The sequence below is a fragment of the Salvia splendens genome, chromosome 2 (genome assembly GCF_004379255.2).
Source record: "Salvia splendens isolate huo1 chromosome 2, SspV2, whole genome shotgun sequence".
Lineage (NCBI taxonomy): Eukaryota > Viridiplantae > Streptophyta > Magnoliopsida > Lamiales > Lamiaceae > Salvia > Salvia splendens.
The window spans coordinates 5,724,720-5,747,388 of record NC_056033.1 but is presented as its reverse complement, the minus strand read 5'-3'; the positions used below and the strand labels follow the sequence as shown (position 1 = coordinate 5,747,388).

At 38.6% G+C, this 22,669-nt stretch overlaps 1 protein-coding gene across 1 annotated transcript; it reads right to left on the bottom strand.

Moving 5' to 3' along the window:
- Positions 1-11,191: 11,191 nt before the first annotated feature.
- Positions 11,192-13,441, bottom strand: LOC121760097 (patellin-6-like). Its single transcript, XM_042155707.1, has 4 exons — positions 12,597-13,441; positions 12,355-12,479; positions 12,022-12,163; positions 11,192-11,539 (listed from the first exon to the last, which is right to left on the bottom strand). Exons 1-4 carry the CDS (start codon positions 13,299-13,301, stop codon positions 11,285-11,287), a joined length of 1,227 nt encoding a protein of 408 aa, XP_042011641.1. The 5' UTR covers positions 13,302-13,441; the 3' UTR covers positions 11,192-11,284.
- Between the last annotated feature and the right edge of the window lie 9,228 nt (positions 13,442-22,669).

Genomic DNA, 22,669 nt, shown 5'->3' with positions numbered 1-22,669 from the left:
AATTCAAAGCCCATTTACCATTTAATACACATAGTTCAAGATATTTAATGAATAGCTTCCTAGGTAAAGTAAATATAGGGTAAAGAAAACAATAACGACGATAGAAGACCCTTTGGTTTCAACATCTCTACTATCTTCTCTTTATGGAAAAAAATACTGAAAAATCTCTTCTAAAATCTCTCCATCGACAACCGCCTCCCTCCTGCGATGAGACTCCTTTCTCTCTACTCAGTCTCCTCATTTCTCACACTGCGTTGGGGAGGAGACGTGAACATTGTGGGGTCGGCGGCTGATGAAAGAAGCTTCCCGCCCGAACTCAACGGCCGGTGGTGGAGTCGGCCGACCCCACTCGACCTCACCTGCATCCGCCGCTGTATGAACATATTAGCAACATTGCAGCAAGATCTACCCAACGTTGTCAACTGCGCTACGCCCCTGTGGGCAAACATATTAGCAACATAAACTTAATCTTGCTGACAAAACAAACTCAAACTCGAAACGATTTATATGTGTTGTATAAGAGATATAATTTGACAACGTGGTGGTGATGGTGGTGGTGAAAGCGGGGAATGGAAATGATCAATTATATGAATCCAACCAAATTGTAACCTGAAATCAGATTATAAACTATGCATGGTAACAATAAACTAAAAAATGGTAATACGTAGTAATAATTAAAACGAGTTATACGAGTTCGATTTGAACCCAATCCGAACCCAACAAAGGAAATGTACACAATAAGGCTTAGCAATACAAGTTCATGTAGTAGTACTTACTATTTTGCGTGTCGCTATTGGAAGTCAACTATAGTAATGTCATATTTTAGACAACAAAATAATGTTATTATAGTCTACTAAATTAGATAATTTTGTTGGATTATGGTTCATAGTACTATTAAAGATGGAATGAAGAAACCGAGAAATAAGAAACGAGAAGAAAGGGAGTAAACCAAAGAAGCTACTCCCTCTTTCCGTGAAGAGAAGTCCTATTTTTCCATTTTGATATGTCCCCGAATAGAAGTCCCGGTTTGTAATATATATAAATGGTGAAAAGGCCTTACATTCCACCAACGCATTCCACTTAAATATCATTTAAAACTAATATATACAATTGAGACTCATATTCCATTAACTTTTTTCCCTCACTTTTCTTAACATTTCTTAAAATCAGTACCGGAAAAAATGAGACTCCTATTCGCGGACCCATGGATATTTCATTGTCTACAATATCACAATATTCTAGTTAACTCCCGATGATGTCGTGTGTAAATTATTAAATCACATCAATGCCAAAATTTTACTACTAAATTAGTTGCAATAGGAGAACAATTGTGACTATTCAACTTTTGACCTGCAAATCAAGCAAACTAATTGAGATTGATTTAATAAAATAAAGGAACATATAAAGATAAATTTATAATAATAGGTGATAAATATTCAAGAATAACTTGTTTGAAACTTATTTTTACAGCATTTTCAAGTATCTATGATTTGCTATATGACAGTAGTAGTTTGAATCACAACTTTCACACCACCCACGCGGCCACGACAAATGAAGTTAGTAAATTTTCTCATTATTTTTCCATGATAAAAACAAAATACTTTCGGAAATCAATAAGGCCATCCACAACGCTGTCTCTATACCGTCTCTTAAACCGTCTCTTAACTACTATTTGAGCACTATTTGAGGGCCCCACTGTCCTTTTTTCCTCCATCTCTTAACTAAGAGACGGAACCTGCAACGCTCCGTCTCTTAACCGTCTCTATACCGTCTCTTAATTACTATTCATTCAATTGAATTTATAATTTTTTTTTAGAACCCAATTCAATTTAAACAAACACACTTTATTAAAATTAAAACAAAAAAAAACACACAAAATAAAAAAAAAAAACACACAAAAAAAACACAAAATAAAAAAAAAAACACAAAATAAAAAAACACACAAAATAAAAAAAAAAACTAATCGGAAGGGCTAATCATCCTCCGGAGGCGGTCGAGGTTGAGGGGGAGTCGGAAGGCCAAGTTGTGCTGCCATATGCACAATTCCGTTCCACCAGGCCACGAATTGGGAGTGCGAGAAGCGGGAAGTGTCCACCATTGTGGCGGTCATGTACGCCACCATAAGTGTGTCCGAGCCTCCTCGCGAGCCCGATCCTGAGGCCGACTGGCTTGATTCGCCTCCGCCCTTCCTTGCTCTAGCCGCTTTCGCCACCTTCGTCCCTTGCGGCCGACGGCGCCCACTCGCGGATCCTCCTGCATCGCCGACTGTACCCGCAAGCTCCTGGGATTCAACATCATGTTGGCTGATGCCTTCAGCAGTGTCACCACCAGACGCACCAGCACTAGACGAGTATTGGCCACTCGTCGTATGCTTCGTGCGCTTCGAGGTTGAGCCCGAGCTGGAGCGGAAACCGCCGGCCCATCGTTCCTCGTCCTTGACGGCGCGCCAAACATCAACAAATCTGAATTGATGTCCCTCGTCCTGGTAGTAGACGCGCAAAGCGGACGTCAAAATGTCGGTGGCCGTGGCGCCGCTTTGGTAGCGCGCCTCTTCCGCCGAGTAGATGCCGCAGAATTTTTTGACCTGTCGGTCGACTCGGTCAAAGTGACAGCGGATCATTTTAACTGTGCGCTTGCGGGAGCGGTTCGGCTTTATTTGGTGGTAGACCTCGACAACCTTTTCCCAGAAACACTTCCGGGTTTGTTGATTCCCGACAATGGGATCGTACGAGACCGTGATCCAGGCGTTGTACACCGCCATCGTTTCGAGGTTGTTGTACGGATGTCGGCCAAGATCCTCTTCCTCTTCTTCCTCCGCGTCCTCGCCCGTCTGGGTTTGTACACTGCCTCGGCCACCTCCACCGCCTCGCCCACTTCCACCTCCTCGGCCTACTCCCGGCGTGGGATCAACTGGAAAATCCTCCCGGATCTGGGATAATCCCTGCGAAAACCGCGGGACGTTGGGACGAACATATGCATCAAGGTCAAAATTGGGTGGTTGGTACCCCCCCGGCGTCGCCGAACCCTGGGTCCCCGGCGTTGACGAACCTCCACCGCCCAATGTGTTGATCATGTTCTCCCAATCGCCGAATGAGTTGAGATCCCACCCGCCGGAGCCGGAGCCGTCATAGTTGCCCTCGCCGTCGCCGGACATCTTGAGTTGGGTTATGAAAATTTCAGTGAAAATTTGAGAGAAAATTTAGATGATAGAGTATAGATGATAGATGTGTAGTTGTGTGTAAATGAGGATGGGTTTAGGAGTATTTATAGAGTAAAAAATTTAATAAAAAACAAAAAAAATATAAAAAAAAACAAAAAAACGGTAATAATACCGTTACAAAAAAATTTTTTTTATTTAAATTCGAATTTTTTTTAAAAAAAATTATTTATTGCGTCAGCACGTGACGACGCCCACTCGCGGGCCGGCGAGTGGGCGTCACGCACGACGCCGGGCTGCGCCACGTCGCCTAGGCGCGTGGCGAGACAGCTCGTCTCGTGGCTCTCCGAGACGAGCCGCGCGACGAGACGCGCGACGAGACGGGACGAGTCGGAGGCTGCAACGCGTCTCGCCGGGGTCTCGTCTCGCCGAGACGAGACGCGAGACGCCGGCGAGACCCGTTGTGGATGGTCTAAGTAGTACTAGTAGAACTTCTAAATCTATTTTCTCACTAGTTTGAATGTCTCGACTGAAATATAAAATAGAAATTGAGCTGCTTTAATTTGATTTTAGATTTCAAGCGAACCTACCAAACCAAATAGATTTATTGAACCACATAGATTTATTGAACCAAATAATACATATGTTTATATTATGATAATACTAGTACTCCCTCCGTCCCGCACTACTCGCACTTATTTCCTTTTTGGGCGTCTCAAGTTATTTGCACTCTTTCCATTTTTAGTAAAAAATTTCACCTACAGCCTTCATTTTTGACTTTCCTATACACTCATTCCTTAATCTCCGAGCCGAAAAGGAAATGAGCGAGTAGCCCGGGACGGAGAGAGTATTATAGTATGTACTTTTTTTTACTTGATTAATTAGATTTTATGTGTATTTGGACCTTTTAATTCTCTCTTCTTTCTCTTGTAGGAAGAAGAAATGTGAATTTTGCGCCAAACGATTTGAAATTATTGGTGAATTTTTAAAAAGAAAACTTGGACTGATGTATGTAACAAATGTCAATGATGTGTCCCACGCTGAAATGTGGACGCAACATATACAGATAAACATTTTACACCAAAATCTGATAAAATAATTTTGACAAGACGAGTCTATCAAACTACAACCAAACACACTATACTCTTTTGTCAGAAAATAAATTATTAAAATTAGATCAACAAAATCCAAGTCCCAACCCTCACAGTGCAGTCAATATCTTCTTGCCTTCCTTACCCACTTACACTTTTTCTCTTTCACATTTCTCAAGAAAATTATAAGTTTTTACTACTCAAAAATCAAATTAAAATGCCATCAATTTCATTATTGGAGGCCAAAAAGTGGTATTTATACCATAGTATTGTAGTAGTATTAATAAAATTTGTAGTATTCCTTTTTCACCCACATCACACCAGACATCTTGTTATATCGCCTCATTAGGCCATCCACAACGCTGTTTCTATAATGTTCCTAAACCGTTCCTTAAACCACTATTTGAGGGTCTCACTGTACTTATTTACTCCATTCCTTAACTAAGGAACGGAACCTGCAACCCTCCGTTTCTTATCCGTTCCTTAACCGTTCCTTAAATTACTATTCATTCAATTTTATTTTTTATTTTTATTTCCAACCCAATTCAATTTAAATAAACACACTTTAATAAAAAACAAACACATTTTATTAAAAAACACACAACATTAAAAAAAATTAAAACTTAAACTTAAAAAAAATAAAAAAAACACACACTTCAACGTGGGAAAATAAAAAAAACTATTCCGTCGGCGAATCATCCTCCGGAGGCGGTCGAGGTTTAGGGGGAGTCCGAAGGCCCGGAACCACCAAGTGTGTTGTACATGGTCTGCCAATCGCCGAACGCGTTGAGATCCCACCCACCGGAGCCGTCACCGCCGTAGTTGCCGTCGTCGGACATTTTGTGTAGAGATTGAATATGAAAATTGGAGAGGAAATGATGTTGGTTGTGTGTGAAATGAGAATAAAGTAGGAGTATTTATAGAATAAGAAAATAAAAATAAAAATAAAAAAAATAAAAAAAGTTAAAAAAACGGTAATATTACCGTTATAAAAAAATTTAAAAAATCAATTTTTTTTTAAAAATAATTATTGCGTCACGTGTCCCACTCGCGGGCCGGCGAGTGGGACTCACGCACGCCGCGGGGAGCGCCACGTCGCCGAAGCGCGTGGCGGCACAGACCGTGCCGCATTTCGTTCCGTCGGCACCCGGCACGGAATGGGAACGGAACCGAGACGAAACCATGCCCCGCAACGCGTTCCGCGGAGAAACCGTTCCGGCGGAACGGCACGCGGAACGCCGGCGGCCCTTGTTGCGGGTACTCTTAACCCCGTCTCAGATTCAGGCCCCAAGTCCCCTCCACATCATCATTCTCCTAAATTTGAATCACAGACCACAACTGCTCTAACTATGCAGGCCTCATCCCAAGCCACAACTATTAAATTGCACTATTCACAACTCCAGCCTATATTACTTGTAAAAATTGAAAACGTTGAGCAATTATAACGCGAGAAATTCATTTTTAATACAAAAATAATAAATTATAAACTAAAAAATATAAAAAAATATATAGAATATTAAAAAAAGTGCAAAAATAAAATTAAAAAAATTAAAAAGTGCAAAAAAATCTTCTCCCTCTCCCTCTCCCTCTCCCTCTTCTTCCTCTTCCAAATGCATAAAAATTCAGAACTAAGGGCACAGGAGCGGCCCGAACCCTCTCCAACCGGAAGCTCTATCGCCTGCCAGGCCGGACCTCGGGAGCGTTCCCAGGCCGCAACTGCGGCACCGGGACCGGCCTCGGCCGGAACTTTGTCGCCTCCAATGCTGAGCTCCGACCGGGACTCGCTTTTTGCTGCCCGGCCTGTACTGTTAATGATGCTCTCAAAAAGTCTTACTTCCCTCATCACATGTACAACAAAAACCTGCCCATCTTCTTCCTTAATTATTCAAATTTTTGTACATGTTGCCCACGCTTAATTATTGCACTCACGTTTTTATAATATTTAATATACACACTTCTCAGATACTAATGATTAGCCGATCTCTTTGGCCTTATTATGTCCCATTATAAAACAATTAACCCTTCCATTTAATCTAGACGTTTTATTTTTTAAATGAACTAAGTGGAAAAATAAAGTATATATATATATAAATATTTTTTTTATAACGATTGATTTTTTGTTACAAATCAATTAAGTAATCTGAAACGGACACAGTATTATTTTAAACATATTTTTTCTCTGCATACAACATTTAATTACGATTGTACTATATTCGTAGTATCGTAGTTAGAACATATTGTGACCAAGTAATTTCACTGAGGACTAATATTTGTCTCTATTTATACGGTATCTTGTATAGAAACTAATGTAAGAGCATCCGCAATGGCGGATTTCTCGATGGACGTCCGATCGGAGTGTCGGGTGTCCGCGCCGCACGTCCCTTGCGGACACTGCATATCTGCGGTCTTCCGGCGACGTCCGCGCAAAACGTCCGCCATTGCGGTGCCACGACGAACATCCCGATTTTTTAATTTTTTTTAAAACAAAACTCTATATATACGGCTCGTTGAACTTCATTTCATTCGCACCACTTGTTTTAATGAGTTTCTCTCACTCTATGTTTCTATCAGTATATCCAAAATGGCTAGTGGTGGTGGTAGTGGTAGTGGTAGTGGTGCGGGTGGTAGTGGTGGGAGTGCTGATGACATACATCGGCGAATTAACGAACAGGTGCGGGCCTATACCTCCCGGGAGATAAATCGCCTGATACAAGCGGCCTTGCAGCAGCAGTCGGCGGTACCTCGCCCCATCCGCACTAGAACTATAGTACCCCGAGACCACGTCACTGCACACCATCGGTTGTATGAGGACTACTTCACTCCGCAGACGCGGTTTGGGGATAACTTATTCCGGCGACGTTTTAGGATGCATCGTCCGCTATTTATCCGTATCGTCAGGGAGGATGCGGTAGATAAATCCGGTCACACGCCCCTACAGAAGTGCACTGCCGCAATCAGACAGCTGGCGTACGGAGTCTCAACCGACATGTTCGACGAGTACCTCCACATCGGTGAGTCAACTGCCCGCGAATGTCTGAAGTATTTTTGTGAGGGCGTTAGGGAGATATTCGGGAATATGTATCTTTGGAAGCCTACCCCCGAAGACTGTCAGGCTCTGATGGATATGCACGGGAGTCTGCACGGGTTTCCGGGAATGTTGGGCAGCATAGATTGTATGCATTGAGAGTGGAAGAACTGCCCCGCCGCCTGGAAAGGGGTGTACACAACTGGCTTCAAAGGCAAGCATCCCACGATTGTCCTTGAAGCGGTAGCTGACTACCGGATGTGGATTTGGCATGTGTATTTTGGAGTAGCCGGGTCGAACAACGACATCAACGTCCTCCAGTCGTCGCCCCTTTTCAATGAGCAGTGAATGGGCGTTGGTCCGGCCGTCAGTTTCGTCGCCAACGGCAACCAGCACAATATGGACTACTATTTAGCGGATGAGATATACCTTATGTGGCCATTCTTTGTAAAGACGATCAGATGCCCAACGGACGAAAAGAATATCTATTTTGCAGGACGTCAGGAGGCAGCGCACAAGGATGTGGAGCGGGCATTTGGTGTGCTCCATGCTTGATGGGCGGCAGTGAAGGGTCCATCACTGCTGTGGTATATTGACAGCATCACTAATGTCATGTACGCATGCATTATCATGCACAACATGATTGTCGAAGATGAAGTTCCAGCACTGACAGATTGGGCCAATGATGATGTTAATGCTACCGGTCCAAGCCACGGCGTGGCCACCGCCAATATGCGTATGGGATACCTCATGGAGCTGCCGATCGGGTCCGTGCATTTGCCGACATGCGCCAACAACAAACCCATATTCGACTCTAAAACGATATAATTGAAGACCTATGGACGCGGAGGGGTGCACGTTGATATTTTATACTCCCTCCGTTTCACCATAGTTGAGGCGAAACTTTTCAGCACGGAGTTTAAGAAATGGATGTTGAGTGTGTTGAATAAATAGATAAAATAAGTAAGAGAGAGAAAAAGGTAGAGAGAATAAAGTAGAAAGTTAATAAAGTAGAGAGAAAAAAGTAAGAGAGAGTAAAGTAAGAAAGAGAAAATAATTACTATATATGAAAATGACTCAACTATGAAGAAACTTCCCGAAATGGAAAAATGACTCAACTATGAAGAAACGGAGGGAGTAATATAATTTGTTTAATTTTTTTTTTGTTGAAATGTACTTTTTTTAATGATATTATCATTGCACTTTATCTGTCTGTATTCGTGTCGAAATTTTAATTCTGTAAATTGTTTAATTTTGTGAATTTGTGAATTTTTATTATTATGGACGTCCTTGGAGATGTCCGCCATTGTGCAGTGGGATATCTTTATGACGTGGCAGAAGGTATTTTTGAGAAATCCGTCGGGTGTCCGCGCATAACATCCGCACCATTGCGGATGCTCAAAGAGAAGTGTTAATATTTTAGTATAGAAACTAAAGAAAATCGTTTGTTTGGTGTGAGTTTCAAATCGAAGGGTAATATCCACAGTCCACACGATGAAAATAATCACTTCAAAAATTACATAGATCTCCTTTGCGTTGAGGAAATAACGTAATGATGATAGAATAACGACCAAATTTTTGTTTATAAAAATTCGAAAATTTTGAAATAGATACTAACATTAGAAAAAATGACAATTAGGCCATCCGCATCCATATCTCTTATCCGTCTCTTAACCATCTCATCTCTTCACTATTCATGGGCCCCAGTGTACTTTTCACCTCATCTCTTAAATAAGAGACATCACCTGCATTCCTTCATCTCTTAACCGTCTCTTAACCATCTCATCCCTTAACTATTCATTCAATTTCATTTTTTATTTTTATTTCTAACAAATTCAATTAATAAAAACACACTTCATTAAATAAAATAAACTTACAACTTAAAATTCTAAAAAAAATAAAAAAATACATAATTAAAATCTAAAAAAAAATTAAAAAAACATAATTTAAAATCTTCCGCTCACTCTCTCTAAATTCAAAATCTCAAAACTCAAAGAAACAGAAGAAAGAGTTGTCTAATGACGATCATGTGCGTCTACTGGTTGCCAAATTTTGTCCAAATGTGCTCCATTAGATCCTCCTGGAGTTGGGCGTGGGCGGTAGAATCACGTGTCCTTGCCCGAACAGATAGCCGCTCTTGCAAAGACGGGTGCACTCCACTGTGAGGCGGACTACTTGCGGTAGAGCTTCCCGGGGTTTCAGGGTCGACCAATTTCCCGCCTCAGGTCCTTCGTTAGCGACAATCATGTTGTGCAAGATTATGCACGTATACATGATGTTGACCATATTCTCCATAAACCACGTACGAGTTGAGGCTTTGATAATGTTGAATTGAGCTTGGAGAACCCCGAATGCTCTCTCCACATCCTTGCGAGCATCCTCTTGCTTCTGCGCAAAAAGAGCATGTTTTTCGTTCATCGGCCTGCTGAACGTCTTCACGAAGGTTGGCCACTTCGGATAGATGCCGTCGGCATGATAGTACCCTATTTTATACTGGCGGTTGTTAGTGACGAAGTTGATGGTCGACGCTTTACCATTCAAAACTTCGCTGAAGAGGTAGTAAGATTGGTTGAGCACGTTGACGTCGTTGTTCGATCCAGGGACCCCGAAATACGCATGTCAAATTCATAGCCGGTAGTCGGCAACGGCCTCGAGTATAATGGTAGGGTGGGTGCCTTTGTGGCTACTCGTGTATGACCCCCTCCATGCCACAGGGCAATTCTTCCATTGTCAATGCATGCAATCAACGCTATCAAGCATCCCGGGGAATCCGTGCACTTGTTCGTGAAGTCGGAGCAGAAACTGACAATCTGCGGTGATTGTCTTCCGGAGAAATTCGTCGGTGAAGGCTGCCCGGACGCCTTTGCAGAAGTTCACCAAACACAGTCTCCCAGTGCTTTCCCCAATGTGTAGGTATTCGTCGAACAAATCCGTCGTTTGTCCAGTAGCAAGTTGACGAATTGTTGCAGTACATTTCTGGAGCGTCGTGTGACTGGGACGGCCAACAACGTCGAACCCTTCTTGGAAATACTCTTCTCGGGCTGCCAATGTATTTGCGATATGCATAAATAGCGATTTTCGCATGCGGAAACGGCGACAGAAGTAGGTCCCTCCCCATACCGGGTTCTCACAGAAGTAATCGCGTACCAACCTTGCGGCGGCTTCCTCCCGGTTACGATGGATGTAAATCCGGGATCGCCTTTAAGGCGCCGAGGCTTCCTCCTCCTCCCTACGTCGATCTTCTTCTAGCGATTCTTCCATTATTCGACGCATTTGCTCAAATGGATCCATGAATTGATTAAATTTGGGAGAAGAATAATGTTTTGAGACGAAGAAGAGTGTTTGAGTGAGAATAGAGAGTTTTTTTATAGTGGATTAATTTGTGGGAATGATTTGATATTTATACATGTGATTGGGGGCTCAAAACAAAATACAAAAAATAAAAAATTTATAAAAAACGGCTAGTATATTTTTGGGATTTTTTTATTTTCAAATTTTTCCTGAATTAAAAAAAAAACATTTTCAACGGAAATTAAAGACGCTCAATCGCGGGCCGGCAAGTGGGAGTCACAAACGAACCAACGCTCGCCACGTGGCCAACACACGTGGCGAGCTGTCTCGCGCGCTGCCTCTTTGCGGCGAGACAAGGGATGGGCTGGGGACGAGACGGAGCCCTTATCGCTGTCTCGATGCAATCTCGTCTCTCCGAGATGAGATAGAGCCCGCATCGAGACACGATGCAGGTGCTCTTATGAATTTAGTAGATACATAGTACGCAAACTCCCACGGAAATAACCAGACAAACAAATTAGGAATTATTTTTACTATTAGTCTACTAGTACTAGAGTCAACATTCAATATGCTTTCTAAATTCCCTAAACTAAAAGCATTATAAAATTTACATAAAACAAGATCCAATACAGAAACTCCATAACAATTTAGCATAGCCATAATGTGTTTTGAAAAATAAACATAACCGCAAATCAAACAGCAGCACAAAATTAATTAAAATTAGGGTGATTTGCGAACTACATATCGGTAGGCAGCAACCTTCCGGCAACGAGACGCCGTGTTATCAACCGATAGCACCATTTTTCCAGCATTCCTCGCCGCGAACGAGTTATGCACCGCCTCCTCCTCCGCTGCCACCCGCCTCCGCTTCTCCACCGCGATGGTGTAGCCTTCCTCCGCATTAGGTACGAACTCCGCGCTGTATTCTAAATCCCATCCTCCCACAACTATATCCCATGTTATTGTCGCACCAGCCTTTGTCAAAAAATACAAACATTTATAAATTTAATAATCTAGTAAAACGTTCAATTTGGGAGAGCAATTTTATCCGAATGGAAAATTTCAATCCTAAACCCAAAAGTTTCTGAGAATCAATAGGCTAATTGGGTTACTTGCAATAAAATTAATTTGCTATTTATCCAAAAAAAAAATTAGTAATGAAAATCATAAACATTTAATTACGAAAATTTTGGAATATAAACTTAAAAACTCTACTCACTAATGTAAGAAAACGACATGCTAATAAGAATGACATCGGATAGATCTTATGTTGTTGAGAATACGTAAGAAAGTAGAAGTACTAAAATCTACCTAGACATTGAAATCTAATTTCAAATTTGTAAAATTAAAATACTTCATAAATGTTAAAGTAAATTTTAGAATAAATTTGAATTTAACAATTCCTATTTCATCTATCTATCAATAATAAAAGAGTGAATATATTAATATATATATACCTCAATGCCTTCGATTTGAATGTTGACTTTTTCACCGCCTTTGACGTCGAACTCGGAAGCGGGTTTGGGCGGACCGGAGAGCGAGTCGTTGGGTCGACTTAGGCCGCCGTACTGAACCGGGACGTACTCGGGCCGGATGAATCTAGAGAGAGAAATAAACAAATTTAACAATAGGTCTCTGTCTCAAATCTCAATCATGTAATCCTCATCCATAAATAGACGCCATTGATAATACGCAAAAGATTTCATTGATGATCTTCTGCACAGAGCTAAATTTATGACGGAAATGCCCGAGAGAGATTTATTATATTGTTTCCAATTAAAAACTCTTACTTGTAAAGTGTTTCAGCAGCATTTCCTTCCTTGGATATCACGAACTTGCTCTTGGTTCGTTGCGTCAGAAACGGACTGATCACTGAATACAGCAAACTGAAGTACCACGGCACGTTTATAAAGATCTGCACCACCAAATTCGAACTCCAATTACAAAAGATGAAAAAAAAGGGGGGGAAATGTTGTGTATGGTGCGGGCATTTTATGTTTGAAGAATCAGAATGAATGAATCATCATATCACCTTTCTAGCAACCATTTCGGGGTAATTATCCTGAAATAGAGAAAGAATGTGATTTGAAGTAGCTCTGAGCTCTCTCTTGGGCATATCTTTAAGATCTGTGATTTGAATAATGGAATTCACGCCGCCTGGTTTGAAATGGAGAAGCTTAATCCCTCGCTCGAGAATCTGGACTCTCCACCTCAAAAACTTCTTCAATTTCTCCTCATCTCCAAAAACCTTCTCATACATCTCCTTATCTTTGAAAACCCCATAGGCATTATAACAAACAGGATGCCCGCACCGGTCGAAACCGTGCATATAGGCGACGGAGCCTTCGAGCTCCTTGAGCCCCAAATCCTCCTCCAAAACGGCGTCGGCGCCGAACTCCTTCCGCCAGTCGAGGCACTTCACCAGCATGTTGAGGGCGTCCTGTACCCTGAAATCCCTAGCGCGGAGGAATTTGAGGAGGACGACGTCGGCGCGGTCGTCGGCATTGCCTAGGAGGGGAATGCCCCACATGGAATCGGCGCCGTGGGAGGCCGTGAGCTTGTCCTTGAGCTCTTTGAGGGCTTTGCGCTCGGAGTTTTTGAGGTGGGAGATGAAGTAGGTGTCTTCTTTGAAGGAGGGGGAGCGGAGAGAGGCGACGAAGCTCTTCTTGGCGGGTTTTGGGGAGGAAATGGGAGTGTGGGTTTGTTTGAGGGAGGTAGGAGATGCGGCGGTTTCCATTTTTTTCTTTTTTCTTGTGGGAGGAGAAATGGAGAGGGATTTTTGGGAGTGTGTGTGCTTTGGTGATGATGAAATGGTGGGAGGGAGAGAGGATGCGTGGATTAAAATGGGGCTTATTTTTCGGAGGTGAAGTGTGAAAAATGAAAAAGCGGCTTTAGCTGAGCAGAAGCAACAGAGGTGATGGGGCCATTCAAATTTCTGACTATTCAGCGCCATTTTCAAACTTTGTTAGAATAATTGAAACTCCGGGTATCCGCAGCGGACGTTTGTATCCGCGTCACCGCTGCACAATGGCGAACGTCCCGCGTGAAACTCCGGCACCCCGGTCGGACGTCCGCCGGGACGGGCACCATTGTGAATGCTCTAACGTAACAAACTTGTATTAGGGCCTCCACAATATTAATTATAGTTAGTGTACGCGTTAAAAAGACTAGATTAGCCTTCACCCTCTTTTTTCAATTTTTTATTTTTATATTTGAATTGTCTCTATATTGTTTTTCAAATTTGAATTAAAGTATGCATTACATTTTATGGTTTAAAAAATAAAAAATTTACATACAAATTATTAATATACGACCACAATATTATGCACGTTCCATGTACTATATATGCGTCAATATATTTTAACTGAATGCATAAATAAACCGATTTTTTCTCAAATAAACCTATTTTTTGTTGTAAAAAATTTGATCACATAGATTTACTATTTTTTAACATCTTTTTGGATAAAAACGTCCCTAAATCCATTATGAACATTTTTGTATATTTACTCTTTAATAACCTGAAATGATATTTATTTTGATAGGACCTCAAATAAAATTTGTTATGTATATTTAATAGGAGTAGTAGTTAATACTCTACGACTAATCAAAATTAATTTTATTTTCCTATTATAATTAGGGTATAAATTTATACGTTTTAATTTCTGATAAATTTCTCTTCGGTACAAGGTTTTCAATGATACACTTTAATTGGTATATAAATTTATATACTTTGACTAGTTTACCTTCTCATATTCTATACAATCATCTATTTATATATGCATGTATATAACTTTAGATATTTAAATATGTACATGTACACTTGTGGATTGTATGACTAGAATAGCTATTTTGAAAATTATATAGGTTCTTGAGAATGTGGATGTATTTAGTACAGTAGTACGTAAAATTTCTATTTGTCTATAGTAAAATTAATTCTATGTATATGGAGTAATTTCCATTCTTTATCAAATTCTAATTTAATATGGATGTATATAACGTTAGAATTAAATAGTACTATATGTCATACTATGTATGTACACTTATATAAGATTAGAATTTAGCTATTTTGAAAACTATATACTTTAAAAAATAAATTTTAATTCGCTAACTCATAAACCCAATCAAACTATAAATTAATGAATTGGATTGGCTCAACTATCGATTCATGAATTCCACACAATAACCGTTCCCAACAATAATTCATCACTAATTCAAGAGTGAACTACATTAATAGTCCATGATCTTGTCGAAAAATACACCAATAGTCTCTAAAAAGTTTTTATAGCCTTTTTGTCCTTTGAAATTACATTTTTAGTACATGTTAGTCTTTTATATCCCTCTACATTTGAAAAATCTCTTAAATATCATGGAGGGCATTTTCGGTATTTGGACATTAGAGTTTTTGTACCTTTTCAATTTGCATTCAATTTTTCTGGACATACACAAAAGCACCTTTGAATTAATTCACTTAAATTTTTTAAATAATTATTTGAATAACGTATAGATTAAACTTTATAATGAATAAATTACTGTATTTTACTTTAATATTTTTAGTAAAAAATGTTATTTTCAAGAGTTCTCTTTAATTTATGTTAGATATAGTTAACTTAAATTTTAATTATTTTATTTAATAATATTTTTACTATACTATATTTTAATTAACGTAATTAAAATATGTATTTTTCACTAAAGTATGTAATATTTAAATATTTAAGTAACATTTTTAAATAAAAAATTATTATAGTTTACTATAATATATTTTCTTCTCAGCTTTAAAAAATTTAAGTTGAATTTTCTATAGTTCACTTTATTTTTTTAAAAAAAGGTTACTATTAGATTTAATTTTTTCTTCACAAATATACAAATTGATTGAGATGTATAATAAATAACATTTAATTATAAAATAAATAAAGCATAATTTAAACATTTGGTTTCTTATTTAAATTTTTTCAATCATAAAGCATCATATATTATTTAAATGAGGGTTTAATTGAGTTTTTAAAAGAAAATGATTGTGAAAGAAAAAATTAAAGGCAGAGTAGAAAGGTCCAAAATACCCCCAAACATTAAATATTCACACTAGTGGTGCCTAGGGTTACTTTAGTCTTATCGTACTAAAAATGATATAAAAAAATTTTATGGACCATTGGTGCATTTTTTGACAAGTTCAGGGACTATTAGTGTAGTTCACTCTTCAGAGCATTAACAATGGGGCGCCCTAAGGCGCGCCCTATGGCGCGCCACGTCAACAGTTTTATGCTCCTACCTCCCCACCTGCAGTGGGGCGCCCTAAGGTGTTGCGCCCTATGGCGCGCCACATCATCATTTTATTGTTTTGTTTAATTAATTTAACTGTTTTCAAATAACAAGTAACGAGTAAATAAAAAACGGCCTAAATAACAAACGGCGAAGTTTTAATAAAAAAAGTTACATCATTGAACTAATAAAAAAAAACTAAGTCGGACCAATTCCCAACTTCCGACGCAGCTCATCGAGTAACGCCCGGAGATATTCGGCTTCGTCGGGGTCGGTATACTTCTTGAGGGCCCTGTGCGTCTACAACATCGTCCTTGCCATCGACGCTGTTGCTAACGACTCAAACGCGGTGGCCGTCTAGGTCGGGAGCTCTACCGGGACCGAAGCTTGGGTTGCAGCGGTCGACGATGAGGTCGCGGTCGCCTTCCGTACTGAAATCGGGATCGTAATGGGTGTTGGTGTCGAACGAACGATAATCGTCGGGTTCTGTACCCGGCCAATGCGCCCCTGCGCTAAACGTAGGACTATTGGGGTTTGAATCCATTTCGTAGTAATTATGTAAATGTAAGTTTCAAAAATGAAATCGCGTGAAATGAAATGTTACAAATGAACGGTATTTATAAAAAAACGAAACCGCGTGTCATCGTCCGCGACAGCCGCAATGGGGCTGACGATGACGCGGACGATGGCCATCGTCCGCGCTATCCTCCGCGACCGAAGTATAGGGCGCGACTATCGTCCGCGCCCTATGGCGCGCACCCGCAATGGGTGCGGACGATGGATGGCGCAGACGATGCGCGCCATCGGGCGTGCCATCGTCCGCCCATTGCGGATGCTCTCAAATAAATCGCAAATCATTACTTCCCAAAAAACATAAACAATTTCACTTTAGGTTCTGGCAAAACTAATTTCACTTATGATCATTGGAAAGTGGAGTACATGTACAAAAATACCCCTAATAGATTAAGAGTATTTTTGTCTGAAAAAGTGTTGAAAATGTGCAAGGGCACCCGAAACAAGCAAAATGGATAGTATAAGGACTGCAAAAGTGCATTTTAAAGTATGGGGAACCTCAAATGTGCATCGCGAATAGTATTTGACATAAATATATAGTTCACTCTAAAAAATAAAAATATGTTCATTCTTTTTTTCTCCACAATATATCACCACAAATCATTAGTACATTAATATTATTTGCTATTACTCCCTCCATCCCATTTTTAGTCCACTTTTGTCATTTTTATTGTCTCCATTTATTATTCATTTTCACTTTTTAGCATAAATATTAAATAGACCTCACATTCTACTATCTTATTTCATTATAAAATCAAATATAAAAGTGAGATTCACATTCCACTAACTTGTTCATTTCATTTTTCTTTACATTCCTTAAAAACACGTGTTCAATACAAAGTGGACTAAAAATGGGGGACGGATGGAGTACAATTTATTTACAATAACTCTGTGGAGTATTCCTAAAAGGAGACAATTACTCTACTCACAACAGAAACAAGCGATGGGAAGGACTCGTTCCTCCATCACTTGGTGTCACGACCGCCCATACCAGGGGTATCACAAACACGGCGATCGTGACCGACATGCATGGACAACAGTTTAAAAGAACAACTTAAGACTTAAAGAAGAAAAACAACTTAGTTTAAAGAAGTTTAAGGTCATTTTTTTTAAAAGACGTAAAGAAATATACTTTTATAAAGGGCACCAGAAAATTTTGACTTAAGAAATACAACTATATATATAAAAAAACTAAGGTAAAACGAACATTTAACTTAAATCTCGGAAAACACTATTTTCAGAAAGACAACGTAAACACTCGTTTAAACCTAACACCGCCATACATGTTCAAACACAACACGAAAAGATTAAGGTCTTAAGACATAATTTAAAACATAGCAGCGGATAAATAAGGTTCAGGGAGAGTCAAGGATCACGCCTATGTATGACGACACAACGTATCCTAGGGTCTTTAGCCAGCTCAACATCCACCGCAACATCCCGCTCAACCTGCACATAAGAAAAAGAATATGCAGGGCTGAGTACTTGTTGTACTCAATGGGCTCATGCCGAAAACATTTTAATAAGTTATGTCATCCATACCAGTGATCTCGAGTTTTATATAGTAAGAAATATCACGAGAACACAAAAATCCAAGTCTGGCAAGACAATTTATCTCCTCATTTTCTACATCAATCAATCAATCACATCCTCTTACCATAGTGCGACGAAAGTGTGGCCACACTATTCGCCCACGAGACCGGCCGACTAGCAAGGACGGCTCACGATCCCCTCTGTGTACACAGCCTGATAGGGTTTGCGGCCCTACTCAGACCCGAATTCGTTTATCATAGCCCTATAGCCTAATGGAGCGAACTCACAAACTAGGCATCAAGCACAATCTCAACATAGCCCTATAGCCCAACGGAGCAAGCTCAAACGAACTAGGCATCAGACAAAAATCTCAACATCAAAACAATCACGGCATGACATAACACTTTAAACCACCCTTATAACACCACATCATATTTTTGGAAAAATAAAGAGGTTTGAAAAGAAAGCCCACCTCGTCCGCTTAACAATTCACAATCCAACTTATGGCAACTCTCGTTCCTCGAGTTCACGAATACAAAATCACCCTTGTCAACGACAACACAAGTCAGCCTTCCACAAAAACATATTACCATGCATGTCCTATCGTTTCTTTCACCGTTCTCTCAAAATTACCCAACCCAACGTTCGTCACAAAGATGGAAAAACACACCATAATATATTTCAACGTATCTCACATGATCACATCATTAAACACGTTCCTTGGATATACATGCATCATATAATACTTTTAAACTTGAAAATAAGTGTCATTTTATTAAGGCATAAAACTGGCAGAACTGCGCGACCGTGCTGTAAAAATCACTAAAAATTCACCCGACCTCATATGAAGCTAAATTTTAGTCACAATACAGAGGGCACATTCAAGTTCATCCATGAAGATTTTCACACCGAAATCACGTCATTTAATCAGTCATATCACATATTAAACTCTCTGGTCGGAACATACAATTTCTGACAGCACTGTGCAGTTCATTTGAAAAATTTACCATAAATTCATCCAATGCCCAAAAAGGATGAAAATTTACCACGACTCAGAAGACACTTCAAATTTTCATCTAGTTCAAGAATCACATCAATCGGAGGTCATTTGGTTAGTCAAACAGAAAACGAAACATTCTTGGCGAGAACACGAGTTTCTGGCAGATTTGCGCAGTCAACTTCAAAAATTTATTAAAAATTCATTTTTCGATAAAAAGGGCTGAAATTCACACGAGACACAGGTAACACCTTGAAGTTTACTCAGTAAAATTTTCATATCAAAATTCTGCTGTTTGATAGGTCAATTACTCATCAGAAGCTACTGGTCGAACATCACAGATAACAGATACACAATTTCTAAATTAGGGTTTCCTTCTCTATCATCCAAACACCAATTCTCATGCTTATAACACACAATCATGCTTGAGACTCTCTTAATCATGTTTGCACATAAACTTACATCATTCACCAAAGATTCCAATCAAACTTCACACAATTCAATTGAAACGCATATTTATCAAGGTTTTCAAGCAAACTCACTTTCCCTCCCCGATTAAACTTGCGATCTACGATTCCTACACCTACTACATGCATGTAGGATTCAAGAACATGGTTCAAATGAAAAGAATGAGGGAAAGTGAAGCCAATATACCTTCTTTGACAAAACGAATCGGTAGAACCAAGAAACGAGGTGATTCGTCGGAGATTCTTGAAAATAAACTTCAATGGATGCAAGAAACAATGGTGGAAGAAGTTTTTTTGGAGAGAATGTGGAGAGGGAGGAGGGAGGCACGAAAATTGAGGGAGAATGGGGGCTAGGGTTTAGTTTAGGTGTTTTTATAGGATTAGGGTTAGGTTTAAAATCAATTAATTAATTAATTGTGGGGAAAAATACAATTAAATAAATCCCACAATTAAAAGAATAAAATAAGCATGTGGGAAGGGGAGGAAATTTTCGAAAATTCCATGTAGGAATAGCAAGGAATTTATTTGGTATTTACTTGGAGAGAATATATTCACAACTTAGGAAATAAAAGTGAATATTTCATAAACAATGGAACAAAATAAATTAAATCTCCAAGTATGAAAATAATGGTGGGGGCCAAAAATTTCCATAAGGAATTTGCACAAGGAAATTATTTAAATCCCCAATTAAAAGAATAGGATTTAAATTAGGCAATTTATTTATAGGAAAAAGACTCCCATAAAATAGGCAACAATTAATTAAATTCCCACAAGGAAAATATTGCATAGGGGGCGTGTGATATGGGAGAAAAGTAGGAGAAAAAAGTATTCACATCCCCAATTAATTAGACATAGGAATTTATTTGAATAAAAAGGGATTCCACAAATTAGGAAACAAATAAAATATCCTCCAAAATTTAGTGGAGGGGCCGAAAATTGCTAACCAAGGAATGTCCCAACTCTCTATTTATTTTAGGTGAAGAAATAAATTATAACATGATTTAATTGGATTAAATTCAAAGGAAGAGAGTCAATAAAGCACCAATTAAATCACATGAAAATAATTCTTTCTCCTATAGGAGATTTTCGAAAACTCCCAAGGAAAATAAAAATGGAGTTCGAATTCCATGTAGTACCATTTAGGGTCATTTGGTTTGGATTTAATTTGGATAAGTATCCCAAGACAATTAATTAAATCCAAGAAATGAAATACTATTTCAATAATTAGGAAGGGTCGAAAATTCCAATGAATTGGCTCGAAAAAAATAAATGCATGATCCTATTAATTATTTCCCCACATTGGAAAATATAAAACATCAAGCTCATCATTCCACATTAACCACGAAAATTTATTTCACGCAAAACACTTAATCACATAGAAACGAAAGTTTCATAATTCCAAGAATCCAAAATTCGAATACACATATAAGAAGAGTCACAAAAATTTGGGAGGTTACACTTGGCAGAGGGACAGATAGATGGGGATGGGTTGCTTGCAATGTTTCCCTATAGAGTGTCTCGTATCTTGGAATGGAATGTCGTGCCCTCAAAATTTTTAACTATTCTCAATTTTGATATTTTACTAGCTTCTCATTAAATAGCCAGTCCATTTTTGTACACTATATTTCACCCTCACAATTACATATTGGAGATTAGATTACACACATTCACCTACCATTTTAAACGGACAAAGGCAGTGTAGACCTTGATTTTTGAAAAGGACAATTTTAATAGTAGTAATTTTTAAACTGAAAATGTAAATTAAATATAATCATTGCAAAATTAAACTAAATCGTACTAATTATTTAAATAGAAAGAAATAAAATTGCAAAAATTGGTAGCAAGATAGAGGGCGGACGCCAATAATAGGATCACAGCTCTATTTCCAACTATTATTATCATTATCATTTGGGGAGGGATATATGCTTTACTTGATTGTTAAGAACATGCTTTGTTTTTTTTGACTATTTGTTTGTATTTGAGTGTAGTTACAAGTACCAATTTCTTCTTCTTTTATTACTTCATTGTCCTATTTTTTGATAGCATGGTGGCCCCTTAAATATATCTACCAAATCATTCCACATATCAAAAAGCAAAACAAAGTCATTAAAGAGTCTACCCCCATCAACGCATACGTAAGTAACTTTAAATTTTTATTTCTAATTAAAAATAATAATAGAATATTATAATAAGATTATCTCAATTTATTGTTATCTAATATTCTTCCCTCCCTAAAAATAGAATTTTTTTTATCCGTTCCCTAAAAAATATAAACTTTATAAATTCTTTTCCTCAAATAAGGTGAGACTCAATTTCTACTAACACACTTTTCTTTCTATATCTCTCTTATTTTTTTCTAATCTTGTACAAAAACCTGTATCGTTTTCAAAGTTCATATTTTTAGAGGATGGAGGGAGTATTATATACATCACAACTCGACGATGAAACGACCCGACTCCAAAATTGGCGACTATCCTCACAAATTTACAAACCCAATTAGTCTTTTAAGCATGCTTTATTCTCAAACACGCGCCTCGTAAGAAGCTTCTGAATTGGTCCCTTGTCTTAGAATTTCCTAGATTACACTAATCTTGAAGTTCTTATGAGATAAACATCATAAAAGAAATGTACCTTGTTGGTATGAATAGCACTTATCAAATAAGTTAAGTACTCCACAATATGCAGTCTTATATCTTTATATTCTTAAAATTTATTTTTTCTCGTGCGTTTTGGTTCATTCATACCCCATTTATTTCAGAACTAGGACCCGATCGGTGTTCAGTCTCTAATTTTGTCTCAGCCATTACAGATACTAATATATTTCCATCATAACTTTGTTTGTGTAAAATCATTTATCATGCACACTGAGCGTAGTCATATGTGCTTAATATTAATAGATATCTTGAAGTCGTCGACTTAGTATCTTGATTTGATTAAATCTTCTAATTTAGTAGATACAATTATAGTAATTGCTTTATACTAGTACTAAACAAATTATCGCACACACGAAAAAATATGAATGAGAACTTCTAGGGATTGATCACCGAAAGCAAAGGTAGCTATAATCAACAATTGCATGGCTAAGATAAGTTTTTGCTTTAGTATGTGGTTATACTTTTTGCTTTATTCAAATTTACAAAGTAATCATGTCTCTCCGGTACTTAATTAAAAAAAGATTTGTTTTTTATTGAACTAAGTGATGCCATACTGTCGCATAATAATGCATTCTATTTTCAAATTAATTTCTACGTAGTTTATTTCCATATTTTGATACTGGCA

Excerpts from the sequence above, each read along its gene's own strand:
- LOC121760097 (XM_042155707.1), bottom strand. The coding sequence starts at position 13,301 with ATGGAAACCGCCGCATCTCCTACCTCCCTCAAACAAACCCACACTCCC. Across the intron at positions 12,480-12,596 it reads CCGAAATGGTTGCTAGAAAG|ATCTTTATAAACGTGCCGTG; the intron begins GTGATATGATGA and ends TTGGTGGTGCAG. Across the intron at positions 11,540-12,021 it reads TTCAAATCGAAGGCATTGAG|GCTGGTGCGACAATAACATG; the intron begins GTATATATATAT and ends TTTTTGACAAAG.